A 17,769-nucleotide genomic window follows, 5' to 3' on the forward strand; every position below is an offset into this window, starting at 1 on the left:
CAAAAGGCGTTTGATGAAAGCTAAAGTATAGACGTTCTCCAAACATTCAAACATGAAACATGACTCCAAACACAGCAGTTCCACCACAATAACCGACAAAGACAGTAAGGATAAAAAAGAGTATAAATACACACAGGAATAAAGGAGATTAGACACAGGTGAGGCTGATAACTACTGATGGGCGAATAACGTGAGGAATGTAAACAAAGCACATGACTAACACAATGACAGCTGAAAAAGAAAACAAACACGGGACCGCCATGGAAGGACAACGCTGAGGAGGGAATATTACAGGAAGTCTGCCTTATCACATGGCTCCTGATGCGCTTACGGACCAGTGAGTGCATCTGGGGCTGGGATCGCATGGCAGGACGCAGGCCAGAGACCATAACCCGGACAGAGACAGGTGGGATAGGAGAAGGAAAAGGAGATACCCCACAGGGTGAGGGGCAAAACAGAGCCAGTAGCAGGTGAGGGAGCAGAACTTGGTGGTGGCAGCGCCGTCCTGAGTGTGGGGTATGGCACAGACTGCAGGAAATAGCATCTGGTAATAGGTTTTAACACTTAAATGGTCAGTCATGGTTGCTAAGGTTAATTGGGGCACCGCCCTGATTAACAAGGAAAATGCATTCATTTTAATGAATTTATTATTGATTATGTAACGTGGGCTCAAACCCGGGTCAAATAGGTGATGCTACCAACATCTTACTGGGTAAGCAACAACGCGCTAATGATGGTGGGCCAGTGTGCGAAACAGTTAGTTCACAGAAGCAGTAAAACAAGAAAAGTAAGTAACCAAAAGTGGGGAGTTAACCCCCGCCCGTTTTGTTACAGGGCGGACAAATACCTGCTAGACTGCGGCAGCTATAAAGCTACCTGCGCATATATCGCCCTTCAAAGGAATGGAGGACGACAAAACTAGAGTGAAAAAACTAAACACCATGCCGAGCGTAGGAAAAGGGAGAACCAAGGAAGCTACGGTAAGAATGGCAGCCCCGATTCCCTGGGCAAAACCATACTAAAACTACCCAAACAAAACCAGAAAACAGGTAGGAACTGTAATGGCGATGGGGAGCTTTAGGAGAGAGACAGAGTTGAGGGGGGAAACTGGAGATGGGAGGTGAGGTGTAAAAACAGACACCCTCGCAGCGCAGAAGTGAGGTGTAGCACGAGGGCTCACACACCTCAAGTTACCAGCTAGGAGCTTGTCTCAGAACTTTGGCAAAGACCCAACATTGAATGACTGGGTCACTGAGCTTATATAAGGTCTAGCCTAGCTGTTGGGCGTTAAGACTGATTAGTGGCGTGCCTGACTCGAGGCCTCCCTCTGGTGGCCGGAGGGGGCCTCAGCCTGGCACCGACCCTTACAGATTAATAATTCAGTTTTAGCTCAAAAGATGCCAGTTTGATACCTGATTATTTCTCATCTACCAAACATTAGAATATCACTCTTGACTCACAAATGGAATAACTAAGCTAGTTTATTGAAAGAGGTACAAAAACATGCATAACAATCATGGAGTAAGATTCTACTATTGATTGAACCGATGTATCGAATTCACTAGAATCACTGTAATAAACAAACATAACAATGCAAGCAAATGAAATTAACACAGATGATTTGTGGGGGACAAAGGTAGCTAACTAGATTAATAAAGAAACTAGAAAGAAAAGAAAAGCAACCTGTGGGAATGACCAACCAGGCAGTCTATTTATCAACCAAACAAAGACCAAACAAGGCAATTGATTAATCAAATGAGATTCATGGTGAAAGGGTATGACTAAACCTATAACGGAAGACTCAGGAGAAAAAGTAAGAACTGGTGTGAAATAGCCAGAGGGAGAACTAATTAAAGGATTGAGGAGGAGTGCATTGCAGAGGGGTGGAAAGAGTTAATGATCTAATTTTGATACATAAACAGTATACTGATACAACTGATACAAACTGATAACATAAGAAGAGAAATGCCTGTTCTTACGACTCACTGGCTCGACCATGTAAAACCATCATGGTGGCGCTAAATGAAAGTGTCCATTTTCCACTGAAGCCATCTGGATGACACTGACAGAGTGTGTCCATTTTCCACAGCATTGCTGGTTTGACACTGCATGAGTGATAAAGGCCAGTGATGATGAAACGACCAGGCTTCTCGGACCGAGAAGTAGGAGCTCTGGATTTGTTGCCGACTGCACAATGTAATTCCAGTCTTAATCACACGAAACCAGGCAAGTTTACTTGATACAAGCTGTTATGAGCAAATTCCAATAAACACAAACTAAGAATAAGAAATTAGCAAACAAACAAACAAAGAAAAAAAAAGATCTAAGATAACATGAGATTTGAATCTTTCTAACTCCTTAGCGAGAGGCTATTTTTTTAGTTCAAAAGAAACATTTTGAATCTCCCCTCACAGTGTTCGGGGAGCCCCCCCTTCTGTGGGTCTCACTCTCTGTTTCACACCTTGTACTTGACTGAGAAGGGGGCTGAACTTTCCAGGTACATCTTTGGGAACAGGGCATGCTTGGTTAATGCCTTTGTTTTCACAACGGGGGAAAAGAATTCTTGTAGCACATACAGAAACATATAAGATCCATCACTAATCAATTAAACAAAGAAAAAGAAACAGAAACATATAAGTGTGTGAAAAATTCTCTGTGGGATGAGAAAAGGTTGATTGTCCTGGTGAGGGTTTGAGTCTGATGGAATTTATAGTCACAGTTCCTTTAAGTACAGACAGGCTAGTAAGAGATACCCGCATTCCAGTGTGTGGGTTTTATGACACTTAAGAAGAGGGGGAAAGGTCAGAAAGCCATGCCAGCATGGTAAGCCATCAGCTTGGCCATTTGTGGCCATCAGCTAGGCCATCATGGTGCTAGAGGAGTCCTGGGTCCTGTCCGTGTGCCAGGGGAGAAAGAAGGCCAACGCTGACCAGGTCAAAGTTTCATCAGAGGGATCATTTCCAGTCTATGTTCACTACAGTGACACCATATCTAAAGAATCATGATGTGCTGCACTTGCTGTCCATGGTCTCTCCAGTGGATCTGAAGTAACTTTAAGCTTCTGGAGCAGAAAGTGTGAAAGATTTCCTCCCTCTACTAACAACAAACATTTCTTCTCATTTTACCTCTGTTTACCTCTGAACTTACCTGATTCTAATTATTTTTGTGATAGGGTGCACTGACTGATGTCTCTCGACTTCCCATTTTTCACTGCTCCCCCTGATTTCACAGTGCTAGCAGCATCAGTTCCACTTCTGGAAACTTTCAGGAGATCCTTGAAAAAGAAAACGAGTTCTGCTTTATCTGCTCTCTTGTGCAGATCCGAAGCCGGAGTCGTGTTCAGAACTATTGCTCCCGTGGAGTGTAGAGACAGCCTGGATCCCGCTTGTGCCATCCTGCTCCTCCAGGGGGTGCTGTGAGGATTGCAGCCACACACTAGGTGCAGTCACAAGTGCTACTGCACATGTTCCTTTGTGGACCTCTAGGGGAGAGGGAAGATCTAAAGGGAGACCCTGAGGAAAGAGAGAAGAGTTGTTACGATGAAGCGATAAGATGTGTCCCTAAAATATACAAAGAACATGAGCACACATACATATATACCAAACATTTGCACACACAATGATAAATGCAGAGACAATAATAAATTCTTACTAGTATGCTGTCAGGGGTTTTATGTTTTGCAGATTGCCTTCTGAACATGCAGCATATGTATGCTAATGCTCCTACAAGGAGAATACATAGCACTGCAAACACAATCTGCCAGTATAAAAAGAAACCTAAAAAAGTGATATAAAATGGCAATTTTAAATTAGTTGAACAATTCACTGATAATATACAATGTAAAAAAGGAAACAAGTAGAAAGAAAGCATAGAATTAAGACTGAATAGAAGCAAATCTGATATGCAAACCTCCAAAAAAGTTAAGAAAATGTTTATAAAGAGGAAATAGGAGTGGTGGGTCCTCATTCTTTTCATGCACACACACAGAAGAGATGTGTAAGTACCGTTCATGTCAAAGTTCTGGTCAAAGACACTAAAACTTGCACACAATGCTCTGTCTAAGGTTTCAGCAAGACCAGTGAAACATATGGGTTATAATCCTTCAGATATTTCTATAGGTGCAAGGAACACAGTGTTGGATGAAATAAAGATCAAAATAAAGACAAATTAAAAGTAAAGAAAAAGAAACTCTAAAAAAAATGTAAAAAGAAAAAGAAAATGTTTATAAGCAGGAAATAGGAGTGGTGGGTCCTCATACCTTTCGTAGACACACACTGAGGAGATGTGTAAGTACCGTTCATGCCAAAGTTCTGGTCAAATACGTTAACTTGAACACAATACTCTGTCCAAGGTTTCAGCGAGACCAGTGAAACATAGGGGTTATCATAAATCCTCAGCTGTTTCTATAGATGGAACAGTGTTGGATGAAATAAAAATACATTTAAGAAAAAAGAAATCTATAAGGAAGTTAGTGAGTAACATGAGCCCACAAAACTAGATAATAGTGTTCAAATGAACAATGAACCAAAGGAGGCAGTGTTCAGCAACTCTCCTTTAAACTTTCCTCTAAACTGAGTATGACCAGGCATTGATAAACAATATGCATCTTTTAAACCTTAGTTAATCACGGAGGCAGTTCTTAGTCGTGCTCTATTATTAACAATGTACATTTCCATTTTGCCTATGTACTGTATATTTATTACTATAATCACCACACTTTAATGTACACTCTGTACATTGCACACTGTCTATTGCACAGCCTCTATCGCAGAATGAGCAATATTTTGTCTTCTGTACTGTGCAGCCTCTACAGTGTAAATTGTATAGTGTCTATCATAAAGTGTCTGTTGTAGTGCCTACTGTAATATCTTGTGCAATACAGTGCAATGTGCAAAGTACATCTTGTATATTTCATCTCGTATATTGTATTCTGTGTGTTAACTACCTCTTGCTTGAGAGACATGACTATGAAAGCAATTTGATTTGTTGTTTGAACTTGCTTCACAATATCGGTATCGTCCCGTCCAGCTTCAAGCGGTCCACCATCGTCCCCGTCCTGAAGAAACCTCGACCCTCCGACCTCAATGACTACCGCCCTGTCGCCCTCACATCAGTCGTGATGAAGTGCTTTGAAAAGCTAGTCAGAGACTTCATCACATCTTCACTGCCAGCCTCCATGGACCCACTGCAATTTGCATACCGCCACAACCGCTCCACTGACGATGCAATTGCACATCTGCTCCACACTACATTGACTCACCTGGACGAAGGGAGGGGAAATTATGTTAAAATGCTATTTGTCGACTACAGTTCAGCATTTAACTCTATCATCCCCTCCCTACTAACTACTAAGTTGGGAGATCTAGGACTGCATACATCCCTGTGCGACTGGATCTCCAACTTCCTAACAGACAGACCACAATCAGTACGGGTGGGCAACTGCGCCTCATCCACCCTCACCCTCAGCACTGGAGCTCCTCAGGGTTGTGTCCTAAGCCCCCTGCTCTACTCACTGTACACCTACGACTGCACAGCCACTTCCAGCTCTAACATCATTGTCAAGTTTGCTGACGACACCATTGTCGTGGGTCTGATCTCGGACAACGACGAGAGGACCTACCTGGAGGAGATTAAACACCAGGAAAACTGGTGCCAGGAAAATAATCTCCTCCTAAACGTCAGTAAGACAAAGGAGCTGATCGTGGATTGCAGCAAGAAACAGGTGCGGCACTACCAACCTGTGAGGATCAGTGGAACCACGGTGGAGAGAGTAGATAGTTTCAGGTACCTTGGAGTTCACATCTCGCAGGACCTGTCCTGGTCCCGCCATACCAACTCCCTGGCAAAGAAGGCTCGTCAGCGTCTTTACCACCTCAGACGCCTAAGGGACTTCAGACTGCCCTCCAAAGTACTGCGGAACTTCTACACCTGCACTATCGAGAGCATCCTCACGGGGAACATCACAGTCTGGTTTGGGAATAGCACAAAGCAGGACAGACAAGCACTCCAAAGGGTAGTGCGTTCAGCAGAGCGCATCACTCACACGGAACTTCCTGACCTGCAGACCATCTACTACAAGCGGTGCCAGACCAAGGCCAGGAAAATTGTGAAGGACCCCACCCATCCCAACAATAGACTCTTCTCTCTGTTGAGGTCAGGGAGGCGCTTCCGCTCCCTGAAGACCAAGACAGAGAGGCTGAAGAGGAGCTTCTTCCCACAGGCCATTCGGGCCCTGAATCAGGGAAACTGATAAACTGTGGGGACCACCACCACCATGTAACATGACTGTATATCTGTACATCTGTATATATAGATTTATACTCAATTACCCTGTTACACAACAACTGTAGATATGTTATTATACAAAATGGATCTGTACATTCTGTAGATTGTGTACATATATACCCAACCATATACAGTGTACATTGTGTATATAATCATAATATATATATTGTACATACATTGTTAATATATTTTTGTACATACATAGAATATATATATTTATCTGCATATATATATTTTTCTCTATGCACCCGTTTCTCTTCTTCAGTTTGGACAGAGCACTCTCCACCATTTCACTGCGCGTTATACTGTGTATGACTATGTATGTGACGAATAAACCGAACTTGAACTTGAACTTGAACAATATAACTGACACAATATTACCTGTGCAGGTCTCTCCCGCTCCCAGTACTGGACTTGGTATCGCAACTTCACCTCAGTGCTCTTCAATGACTTGGAGATATTGAGGATTAACATAGTGACATCTGCCTCTATACTCACTTGGCTAGGAGGCCCCAGCACCCCTGCAATATTCAGTCATAACAGCAGCCATGTAATTGCCTATAGGCCACAAGTCTTGCTCTGAGACCTAGGTCAGTAAAGTGCCTTCAGGCAGTGTGAGCCCATACATTTCCCACTGTGCAGTCTCCCTCTGGCAAGGTAAAGGTACTGAGACTCTATTGATTATCTTTTGCTTTTCCACATGCATTGACCTATGTTCAGTTTAGCAGACATGGTTTCCACAGAAATAGGATGTTTTGGACCTTCATTAGCAGTGCTAACAACATGCTTGTGGGATTTCTAGATTAAACCAGTTTATGTTTAAAACAGATGTTTAAACCATTTCATTAATTCTATGGGGTAATAAAGTTCTGAGTGTAGATGATTTCTTATACCTTAAGTTTTATTCTGACATGAGACAGATAGAAAACCTGAAAATGTCTAAGGTGGAAATAAAGACAAAGATTGAATATTAAAATATATCCTGTTGAAAGACTGCAATCCACTAACAGTGCTATCATTACTGTGCCTAAGTAGTTATTAAAGCATCTGCACTTTACATATTTTCTGTGAACAAGCATGTAAGTATACTTTTCCTTCTCTAAAGCTGCAAATAATTTCTTATTCAAATAATTTTTCTAGAAAAGAATTTCTAACTTGAGAAAAGATACTGTCCACAAGAAATGTTTAGTGTTTTTATGGAAAACAAAAAACAAACAACACAAAAAAAGGATTATTTACACAACAAAAAAATAAGTAAATAGTTTATCATTACACTATTCTAAAAGGTTTTTAGCAGATGTTGTAGATAAACAAGTTCCTGAACAGTAGAAAATAAATAATTGAATTAGATGAACAATCACCTTATCATTACCAAAGATGAAAAGTAAAATCAACATGAGTTCATATGAAAAGTAGCCTGTAGTTTTTAATGCAGTTTTTTTTTACATTATATATAGGGTGTATATTGAGATTATCATACTGAGATTTTCAGTATACAAATTCTTGTATACTGCCGTGGTTGCATCACATGTACTTCAATTAGATTGCTGAGTGTTGGCCTCTCCTCTCTCAATGAATGCAAAAATCTTTCCTGACTAACAATACAGGTATTTTTAATTCACTATCTTAGCACATGGCTGATTTATTAATTTGCATAGTATGATGGACACAACATCTATAGACTGGAGTACTCACAAGTTTGAAATAGAAACCTTTCTATTCTAAACAGCGTAAATCACATTTAAAAAAATATACATGCCTCCGTTCTAGGAGGCCTACCACTCCTATTTAGGGCCATGTGATGAGCTAAGATCAAGTAGTACACTGCGGTTGCTACCAAACTGTTCTATTACCTAATGTGCCTATGTGAGTGTTATGTGATAGCACATAATGTGTTACAGGTAATTTGGTCCATAATATCTTCAAATAATAACATTTGCACTAGAACTTGTCTGCTAAAACATATATTCAACACTGAAGGTTTTGTTAGTTTCATTTTTTAAGTAACATAACTATTGCCAGAATCTCAAGGGCAAAAAAAGAGAACTAGAGCTAAAATGTTTCAGTTTCAGGATTGACAAGACACCTTCACCAGTAAATCTCTCAATTCCCCAGAATGTAATTTGACATGTCCATCAATAACTCTCACAGATTGGAATATTGTGCCATGAGGTGGTCCATTCATGACCAATTCAGTGACTGCTATATTCATATACATGGTGTGGACCAATCAGAATACACTAAAATACACGAAGGCAGACAGGACGGACACAAAGGACAGCTGCTGTCCTTTTGGTTAATGCTCGTGTTTTCTTTATCATTATAGTGTTTAAAATGTTATAGTCACAGCTACTCTTCAAGAAAACCTTACATCCCATAATAGAAATAACACGAATGAGACAAAAAAGTGCTTAAACAAATAATGAAGCAATGGAAATGTGAACAGTGCAAATCAGTAAAATAAGTAAAACTAGTTACCACAACATCCTTGGCTCAGATGCCATACCGCAAGCAAGTGATAGACTAACAGCTTGAGAAGACCATAGTCTTAACATGTATATGATCAACCACTGCAGGTCTTTGGGGAAAGAAATGCAGAGATTCAATGGTTGTGTTGGGGAGCTCAAATCTTCTCCTTATCTACCACTTTTGGCTCCATTTGAGTCTGTTCTGATGCAAAAGTTATGATCTTGCCCACTTCAGCATCTTGATTGCTGGGGAGATCAACTTGGTGCTCATAAAATTCACTTGACAAAAACTATAGAGAGAGAAAAGGTGTGTCATTCTTTTGAACCCAGTATTCCTCAGAATCAAATGAGAAAAAATGCCTTATAAGATCAATATATCATTCTTTATCTGCTAGGAATTAAAATACAATTTGCTTATCAGACTATACTTCATAGCTAATGATGTTCTTTGTCTGGATTTGCTTTAATATTTACTGAAAATGTTTTTACCTCTTGAAAGTGTTGAGGAATATCCAGAGGTGGCTGAAGATATTGTTTGATTTTTCTGTAGTTTTTGTAAGCAAAATAAAGCCAACCCCCAAAAATGGCCAATACCACTACAGTTAGCACACCTGAGACGATAACACGAAGGGTCCGACCAAAAGCTTGACAGAGAAAGAGAGAAAAAAAAATTAACAAGAGCAATAGAAATTTCTGCAGTTATTCATTCACTAAATGCCAGTCAACTGAATACCGTCTGCCACTTACGCAGTTCAGTGTCCTCATCTGTGTGTACGCTGGCACACTCTCCCTTCATTACCTTTACCTCCTATAATTTAGCTGAATTGATAAGCACCCTTTATAGTCTTCAGTTTTATCCTGTTTTTTGTGTTTTGTGGTACACTATATCTTTTAAAGCTGCGGTTTGGATCATGTGTGTACTGTTGAACATTTTCTTAATCATCTACTTTTGTCTGCCTTGTAGCTCACAGTAAAACCCATGGAGTGCTGCGGTGTTTAGGATGTAGAAATATTTCCCAACTGCACCACAAGAATAGGTTTGATTTTTTTTCTATTATGCACAGTTGTATTTCATCATGCTATATTTTTACTTTGTGTCCCTGTAGCTCACAATTCCATCCACTCATAAAAAGACAGAATCCTGGAAGTCAGAAGTCAGTGTCACAGTGCGATTAGTGGCCCACTTTTGCAGACTATAACAGCCTAATAATAGCAAAATCGACTCTCTTTTGGCATATCTGCATTCTGAAACTGAAGCTGTGAGAAAGGGACTATACAACTCAATTAGACCATTGCAAACAAAAGTTGATTTGACCACAGTGCACAACTAACAGAGCTGCAAGCAACAGTTAGTAAGTTAAGTGCCCAAGCCAAACACCTTGAAGAAAAGTGTGAGGATCTCAAAGTGTATTCTAGGAGGAATAATCTGCAGGTGATTGGGATTCCAGAAGGTTCCACAGGCTCACAGATAACCAAATTCTTTGCGATATTGCTCCGAGACCTGCATAAATTGGATGAGAAGCCTCTTTTGGATTGGCTCCACAGCGCACTCAGTGACAAACCCAAAGGAGGAGATGCACTGCAGCCCTTTAGAGTTAGACTGCTCGATTTCTTTTACACAATCAAACAGAAATCCTTTTACAGGCTGGAAAACACTCGCCACTTCTTCACAAAAGCAAGGTTTTCATTTTTCTGTAGGGAGGCAAAAAGTTGCATTTAGTGTGGTTAATGTCAGCTGTGCTCCTGTGCTGAAGTGAGGCTTGTACATTGAAAATCCCCCTTCAACATCCTGCAAAATCCTGCAACACTGAAAATCACCCATCCCGATGGATATGCTCACAGTTTTCAAGATCCAAAGGAAACCACAGACTTTGTCAATGAACATGCTAAAGGTCTGCATCCGTAAATAATATCGGATGAGGTACTTCAATGTCAAGGTTTGGCTGTAAACGTTTATCTTACTATGGTTCCATGGCTGGATCATGAATGATGTCTATTTGAATGGTTCTGGATTCAAGTCTACAAATTACTGTTTTACTGGGTACATTTGTTATTTGATACTTTTTTCACTGCCATGATTTTCTTTTACGTTTTTGTAATATTTTTGTAATATTCCCAGACATTATTCTTTCTAATAATCCAGATTTACACTCTTATTCTTGGCTGTGACTTTAACCTTAATCCAGTGCTAGATCATAGCTCTAGTAGAACTATCATGTTGGCAAAATCTGCTGACATGATTAAATCATTCATTAATGGAGTGTGCTATTTCAGATCCATGGTGTTTTTTTAACCTCTGAGCATTACTCCTTTATTCTCATATACAATATACATTTAAATGAAACTTTTTTTTGTGAAGATATATACCATACATATAATGTTGAATATCTGATTCTGAGATGGTATCTTCATGGTACCTTAATATGTGTTTACTCTAATGAGAAATGTCTAACCACGTTTAATGTCTAACCACGTCAAAATTTATCTTAGCACAAATAATAATCCTGGGATTTCGGCATCTACTTTGTGGGGGGAGACTTAGAAGCTTTATATCAGAGAAGTTGTTATTTTCATATGTAATTTATGAGAAGCAACATAAAAAAATTTATGATTGATTAAGAACATCAGTTAGATAATCAATATGTGCTTTATACACTCAGCTATACAATTAGATTGATCTATAAATTTTACTGGCTGCTAGATTTATGCAGAATGGCAAATGTCCTGTAAATTAATAAGAACAAAGACCCTTTTGATTTTTCAATATATCGTCCCATTTATTTTGCTATTTTAGATTTTAGAGACTTTAGGGTAAAGTAGAATTACCTTTTTTTACATCTTAAAATAATCTGGATTAAGAATGAATTTCATTTTATGGGTTATGTTACTATATTCTTCACCTTTAACTATAGTAAGGACAAATAATAGCCAATCAGACAATTTTTGCCCACCATCGCGCTATGTAGTATGGATGTCCTCTTGGCCCTCTTTTGTTTGGTTTGGCCACTAACTCTGTGGATCACGGTGGAGGACTCTTTGCAACACTCTTAGTCAAGGGTATAGGAGTGGAAATTGCAGTTCCCCCTTAGATGAAGGTATTGTACAAGCACCCCTTGAAGGTTTTAAGTGGCATAGCATTACACTGGGTGCAGAAAATTAACATGGAACACAAGTCCCTGCTAAACATCATAGTGCTTCAAGCAGCTTTGACCAAGGCCATATTAACCGTAGGCTAACCTGGCACTAGCTATGATGGTAGATCAGAACAGGCTGCTCTGGCTGTTTGGGTCTGGCATAAGGAACAGGTCTGCAAGGCACAGGAAGCTGTTGAGTTGTGAACAGTTTTTTTAGTTGTGAGCTAGATAGTTTGTTAGAGTTGTATGGGGTGTAACAGCTCTCAGCACAGGAGGGGATCATCTTATGCACATATATTTATGTATACACTTTATTGGGTACACCTTTCTAATACCGGGTTGGACCCTCTTTTGACTTCAGAACTGCCTTAATTCTCTGTGGCATAGATTTGACAATGGCTATAAACATTCCTCAGAAATTTTGATCCATACTGACATGATAACATCACACAGCTGCTGCAGATTTGTAAGATGCAGATCCATGATGCAAATCGCGCATTCCACCACATCCCAAAGGTGCTCTATTGGATTGAAATTTAGTGACTGTGGATGCCATTTGAGTACAGCGAATTCATTGTCAAGTTCAAGAAGCATGTGTGAGATCATCTGAGCTTTGTGACATTGCGTGTTATCCTCCTGAATATCAGAAGATGGTGGTCATAAAGGGATGGACATGGCCAGCAACAATACTCAGATAGACTGTGGCTTTTAATGATGCTCAGTTGGCATTAAGGGGGCCAAAATGTGCCAAGAAAATATCTTCTACACCATTACACCATCACCAGCCAGAACCATTGATACAAGACAGCATGGATTCGTGCTTTCATGTTGTTTACACCACATTCTGACCCTACCATCCAAATGTTTCAGCGGAAATCGAGACTCATCAGACCAGGCAATGTTGTTCCAATCTTCTATTGTCCAACTTTGGTGAGCCCATGTAAACTGTAGCCTCAGTTGCCTGTTCTTAGCTGACAGGAGTGGCACCCGGTAAAGCCTTCTGCTGCAGCAGCCCATCTGCTTCAAGCTTCAATGTGTTGTGTGTTCAGAGATGCTCTTCTGCATACCTCAGCTGTAACAAGTGGTTATTTGATTTACTGTTGCCTTTCTATCAGCTCAAACAAATCAGGCCATTCTCCTCTGACCTCTGACATCAAGAAGGCATTTTAGCCCAGAGAACTGCTGCTCATTGAATATTTTCTCTTTTTCGGACCATTCACTGTATACCCTAGAGACGGTTATGCATGAAAAACCCAGTATATCAGCAGTTTCTGAAATACTCAGACCAGCCCATCTATTACCAACAACATGCCACTTTCAAAGTCACTTAATCACCCTAATCAATCAATTAAGTGCTGCAAGTGTGTGTGTGTGTGTGTGTGTGTGTGTGTGTGTGTGTGTGTGTGTGTGTGTGTGTGTGTGTGTGTGTCTGTGTGTGTGTGCGCATATCAGTTTTGCTTAAGGGACACTAAAAGTAAAAAAAAAAAAAAAAAAAAGTTTAAAAAAAAAAATGACCCATGCAATTTGTAATTAAACCTGTCTAGAATCCATGATCCTAAAGTCTATCTATGTGTGATTTGATGGCAATATAATGAGGTTACACCTATTAGTCATTGTAATCAATGATCTGAGCCATGTTTATGATGGAGATTTGGCCAGTGTTCTGATTAACTCTGATTCATGTCCAGTAAACCTAAGTTTACAGTTTACAAGCACAGTTTCAGGAACGGAAAATGCTCAGTTTCGTAGAAGTCTGAGTCATCAGATCTGGGTTACATGCCAAACCTGTTTCTGGAATTACCTCCCTGTTTCTGGATTACCCCCGTGGTTGGGAATTGATGTTTTTGTTTCCCTGGTTCTCTTGGTGGTTTTGTTATAGTCTTTGTCCAAGTGAAAATGGTCTGTTTTGTTTCTTAGTATCAGACCGTGCACCCAATAACGATGAATACTCTGAAGTAACACTACTCATTTGCTTCCTACCTCGCCTGCCTCACCACTACAAACTGTATTAAATTGTAAATGAACTTACATTGGACTTAAAAGCAAACTGAAGCACTATACATACCCCTCAGATAACTTACATGTTTCAGGGATCTCTTTGCAAATTAAGCGGCTGGGGTTTCCATAGGGTTTATGGAAATACAAATAGTCAAACTGGAAACAGTAGTTCTTTCCTGGCTCAAGGTCGTTCATGATGATGGGGTTGGTATACTCATTATTCTCCTGGAGAGGTAAAAAAAAATACCGTTAGCTTTTGGTACACTTTGTAAGGAAGACAGAGACTCATAGTGAAATATATAACACCATTCAAGAATAATAAAACACTGACACTGTCTCAGCAGGTTTAATTAAACATGGAAGTATAATAGCAAGGTGTTTATATTTAGTTTCAACAGATTACAGATTACATGTGGTATTCCTAATTACAAATATTTTACAAAATTTTTCATTGTATTAATTCTTCTGCTGACTTTAGTCCAATCTAAAACAATGGTCTAATATAAGGTTGTAGAACCTTATTTGGAGATGGCCTGCATGTCTGCAGGTGTTCATTCCAACCACACAGGAGCTGCACCTGTTTCCACTGTTTAATCAGTTATTCAGTTTTCAAACATTTAAATCAGTTGCATCAGATGTGGCTTCATCTTGGTTAGAATGAAAATCTATAGCCATTTGGCCCTTTACAGACAAGGTCATACAAATAACCCCCAGGCTAAAATCTTCATGTCCAAAAAATGCTTCAAGCTTGATTGCTTGTAGCACTCGTGATGTCGCTGATATTATTAGCTAGGAATTAGGCTTTGTATAACTACAACAGTGCAGGTTGTTTTTTTGATATTCACTTGAACCTTCCTATGACATTCAAAGACTCCATCAATGGGTAAACATTTGCAGGATTACATTTTATCTTTGTGTCTCTAGTGTGCTGTAATCTAGTGTGCTGTAATCTAGCTGTGGATGGGTTTGCATCTTGTGGTCCAGCCTGTGTAATTATGCTCCTTTATCATTAGAATTTTAAGATTCTGCTGTTGCAGACAGTCAACTGTTCCTGCACATTATGCTTATTTTTCTTTCCTCCATTACAGGTGGTTCTGCAGAGGCAACCAACATGTAGCAAACCAATGTGTTTTGCCACTTTAGAACAATGTTTTATAAATTGTTGATTCTGTTATGCCCAGTCCCCAAACTATAACTGTTTGCCAGAAATGTGGTTTGACAGAAAATCCTCAGAACAGTGACAGCATTTGTGTGTAAAATCCATCATTTCAACTTTAAGGAACTTGCTTCCATGGGCAGTAAAAACATCAATTTTGAGTTCACTGTCACATTGTTCATGGAGATCTCTATGTTATACAGACCTGTTTATCATTTGGACTGGTTGTTTTCCAGTATAGAAGTCTAAAGGTGATGTGACCTCCATACTCTTTCTTCAGGCTACTGTCTCTGTGTAACCCCATCAGTTCCACTTTGTCTGATACAATGGACAGGTTTATTATGGGAGCACATGTGTTAACTGTGGACCAGGAAGAGCATTGTTAGAATTAGTCTTTTACACAAATGATTTTAAAAAAAAAATCATTTTGAAATCTACTAAGGAAAGGAATAAGAAGAAGGCTTACTGTGTATGCATTGAACCTTCTCTGACTGCTGCCAATCTGATGACAGGTTTCCTCTTTCTGCTCGCACACGAAACACCTTCCCATAGAAATCCTTAGCAGCAAAGTCACACTGCAGCTGACTGCAGCCAGTCATGCTGTCCCACAATTCCCCTGGCGCACTACATTCAATTTATAACAACATTAGGTTACAAACAAAATCAAATTAAATGTGGTCTACAACACAAACTGTCTACAACAGTAACATAAACATTGTGGTTAGGTGTCACAGTGCTTTCTGGACTATAAACCAGCACTGAGTTTGTGCAGGCAAAAATCATCCATTCTGGTACTAATCTGGCATGTGGTGTGATACATAAAGTCCTTGGTTGCTTTGTGAAATCTGCATTTCACTTCACTTTCAATCCTTTTCACTTTAGAGAAGTGCTATCATGATGGCACTAGTATACTGGAGGCTGATCTTACCTGCTGTACTGAACTGTATAAGTCACATTCCTGTCATCTCCAGAGGAATTCCACATCAACACTGATGAGTGGATTTGAATGTGCTGTGGTGGTGGTGGTGGTAATTCCGTCATCCATACTGAAAAAATAAGGACAATGTAAACTGTTAATGCACTAAAAAGAAACAAAAAGTGGTCATTCCATTTACATTATCACTTCTAATACTATTTATTGGTATTTTGTAAGTCAGTCATTATATACTAAATTTACTCTTGTATATCTTTGCAATGATATAAAATATGGTATAAAGAGTCAAATTAATTATGATTAAAAGATGAACATGGAGTGAGTGTGTCCTTCATCAGCTCTGAAGTGATTCATCATCAAAATTCTTATTCAGATGATGGAGGACATCTGTTTGTCATAGCTGAAGCTAGTTATTCTATATGTACATGTTACAGGATAATTAGACACTATAACACAGTAGCTACCCAACCTCTGTGTACATCTCATTTAGAATCAAAGCATATAAAGTCCAGTTAAGTTTGTGTTGTGGCTAAATCTCAGTGGACACTGACAAACTTTGTTTAGTTTGGACTGCATTTGAAGCCAAATATATCAACATTACTATTCGTATTACTATTATTTGTTTATTATTAGATATTTTATAATTCAGGACGTTATTTTATATTTTAGTCACCTCTTTCCCTACAATGCTCACTTTCAGACGTCCCTCAGTTAAACCGTCAACCCTCTAAGTTACCAGTACGCAAACTTACACAAGAAAAACACTTTTTGTAACTATTCCTGCGTTACACCAATCCTATGTGCATATTTCTGCTATCTATTGATATCTATTTAAGACAGACTACACTGGGCACTGGTGCCCACTATCTAGGTGTGTGCCCAGGTTATTTAGATACCACTCCAATATAAAGGCCTAACTTCAACCACGCAAGCCAGACCACTAGTTGTTTGCTAGGAGCTGACACAGCCTTAGCAGCAGCTAGCTAGCTATCTTATAAATCACATTCCTAACGTTAGCGTTCTTTAAAAATATTCATGGATTAAAGATACGACGTGTGCCCTTACCGCGATGGACAGTGAGGAAGAACAGACAAGAAACGACTATGTTTTGCAAATCCATAATGTAGGTAAATTATTCCAGCCATGTCCAGTCCATGTCTGACACGGATATGCTCAACCTCCTCTTCTGAACCCTGGCATTGCACGAACGAGTCATTTAGGCTACGCCTGTTCGATGGTGCCAAGAATCAAAAGCGAAAATAAGCTTTCCTCTAGAGGAACTGCCCCACAAAGAAGTGTAACTAGACCTATATTACTAGACCTATATATCTATTCTAGGTTTTATATATATATATATATATATATATATATATATATATATATATATATATATATATATATATATATATATATATATATATATATTCCGTACTGTAAGCACTGTAAATGTGTGCTTACCACTCACAGCTATGGCATCTGTTGTGGTTTTTGTGGACAACGTGTTAACCTTTACAGTATATAGTCTTAGTATGACTTGTAAAATTCACTGTAACATCTCAGATGTACTATGTAATCTATCACACTTTCCCCATTATTATTGAATAATTAAAGATCTTATCTACGGTGGCGTATTCAGAGAAAAAAAAACTTGCTTATGGTGTCATTATAAGCTAGAATATTGTTTAAAAAAAAAAACCTCAAACAAGCAAATGTATAAAATAATCTGTTGTAAATATGTGTGACTTGTGCACATGTTGTTCGGTAAACAAAAGGCGTTTGATGAAAGCTAAAGTA

At 39.3% G+C, this 17,769-nt stretch overlaps 1 protein-coding gene and 1 long non-coding RNA gene across 3 annotated transcripts; both read right to left on the bottom strand.

Moving 5' to 3' along the window:
- Nucleotides 1-1,463: 1,463 nt before the first annotated feature.
- On the bottom strand, nucleotides 1,464-5,030 carry LOC145659263 (uncharacterized). 2 transcript variants are annotated; one of them, XR_014125283.1, is made up of 3 exons: nucleotides 4,259-5,030; nucleotides 3,652-3,776; nucleotides 1,464-3,512 (listed from the first exon to the last, which is right to left on the bottom strand). It is a non-coding gene; the product is annotated as an uncharacterized LOC145659263 (long non-coding RNA). The 2 variants fall into 2 exon arrangements; XR_014125282.1 differs by having other exon boundaries at nucleotides 3,652-5,030.
- Nucleotides 5,031-7,451: 2,421 nt separating this feature from the next.
- LOC118240785 (interferon alpha/beta receptor 1a-like) lies at nucleotides 7,452-17,196 on the bottom strand. The gene is made up of 7 exons (XM_035522903.2): nucleotides 17,041-17,196; nucleotides 15,970-16,087; nucleotides 15,508-15,665; nucleotides 15,247-15,401; nucleotides 13,969-14,110; nucleotides 9,243-9,397; nucleotides 7,452-9,043 (listed from the first exon to the last, which is right to left on the bottom strand). The coding sequence occupies exons 1-7, from the start codon at nucleotides 17,093-17,095 to the stop codon at nucleotides 8,909-8,911; spliced, it is 918 nt and encodes a 305-aa protein (XP_035378796.2). The 5' UTR covers nucleotides 17,096-17,196; the 3' UTR covers nucleotides 7,452-8,908.
- Nucleotides 17,197-17,769: the final 573 nt, after the last annotated feature.

This window comes from Electrophorus electricus, chromosome 9, assembly GCF_041902795.1.
Source record: "Electrophorus electricus isolate QZ-2024a chromosome 9, ASM4190279v1, whole genome shotgun sequence".
Lineage (NCBI taxonomy): Eukaryota > Metazoa > Chordata > Actinopteri > Gymnotiformes > Gymnotidae > Electrophorus > Electrophorus electricus.

Bases quoted from the DNA above. Each gene is read 5' to 3' on its own strand.
- LOC118240785 (XM_035522903.2), bottom strand. From the start codon at position 17,095: ATGGATTTGCAAAACATAGTCGTTTCTTGTCTGTTCTTCCTCACTGTC. The intron at 16,088-17,040 runs GTAAGGGCACAC...TTATTTTTTCAG, and splicing joins CTTCCTCACTGTCCATCGCG to TATGGATGACGGAATTACCA. The intron at 14,111-15,246 runs GTCTGTATAACA...TTACCTCTCCAG, and splicing joins CCAGTCCAAATGATAAACAG to GAGAATAATGAGTATACCAA.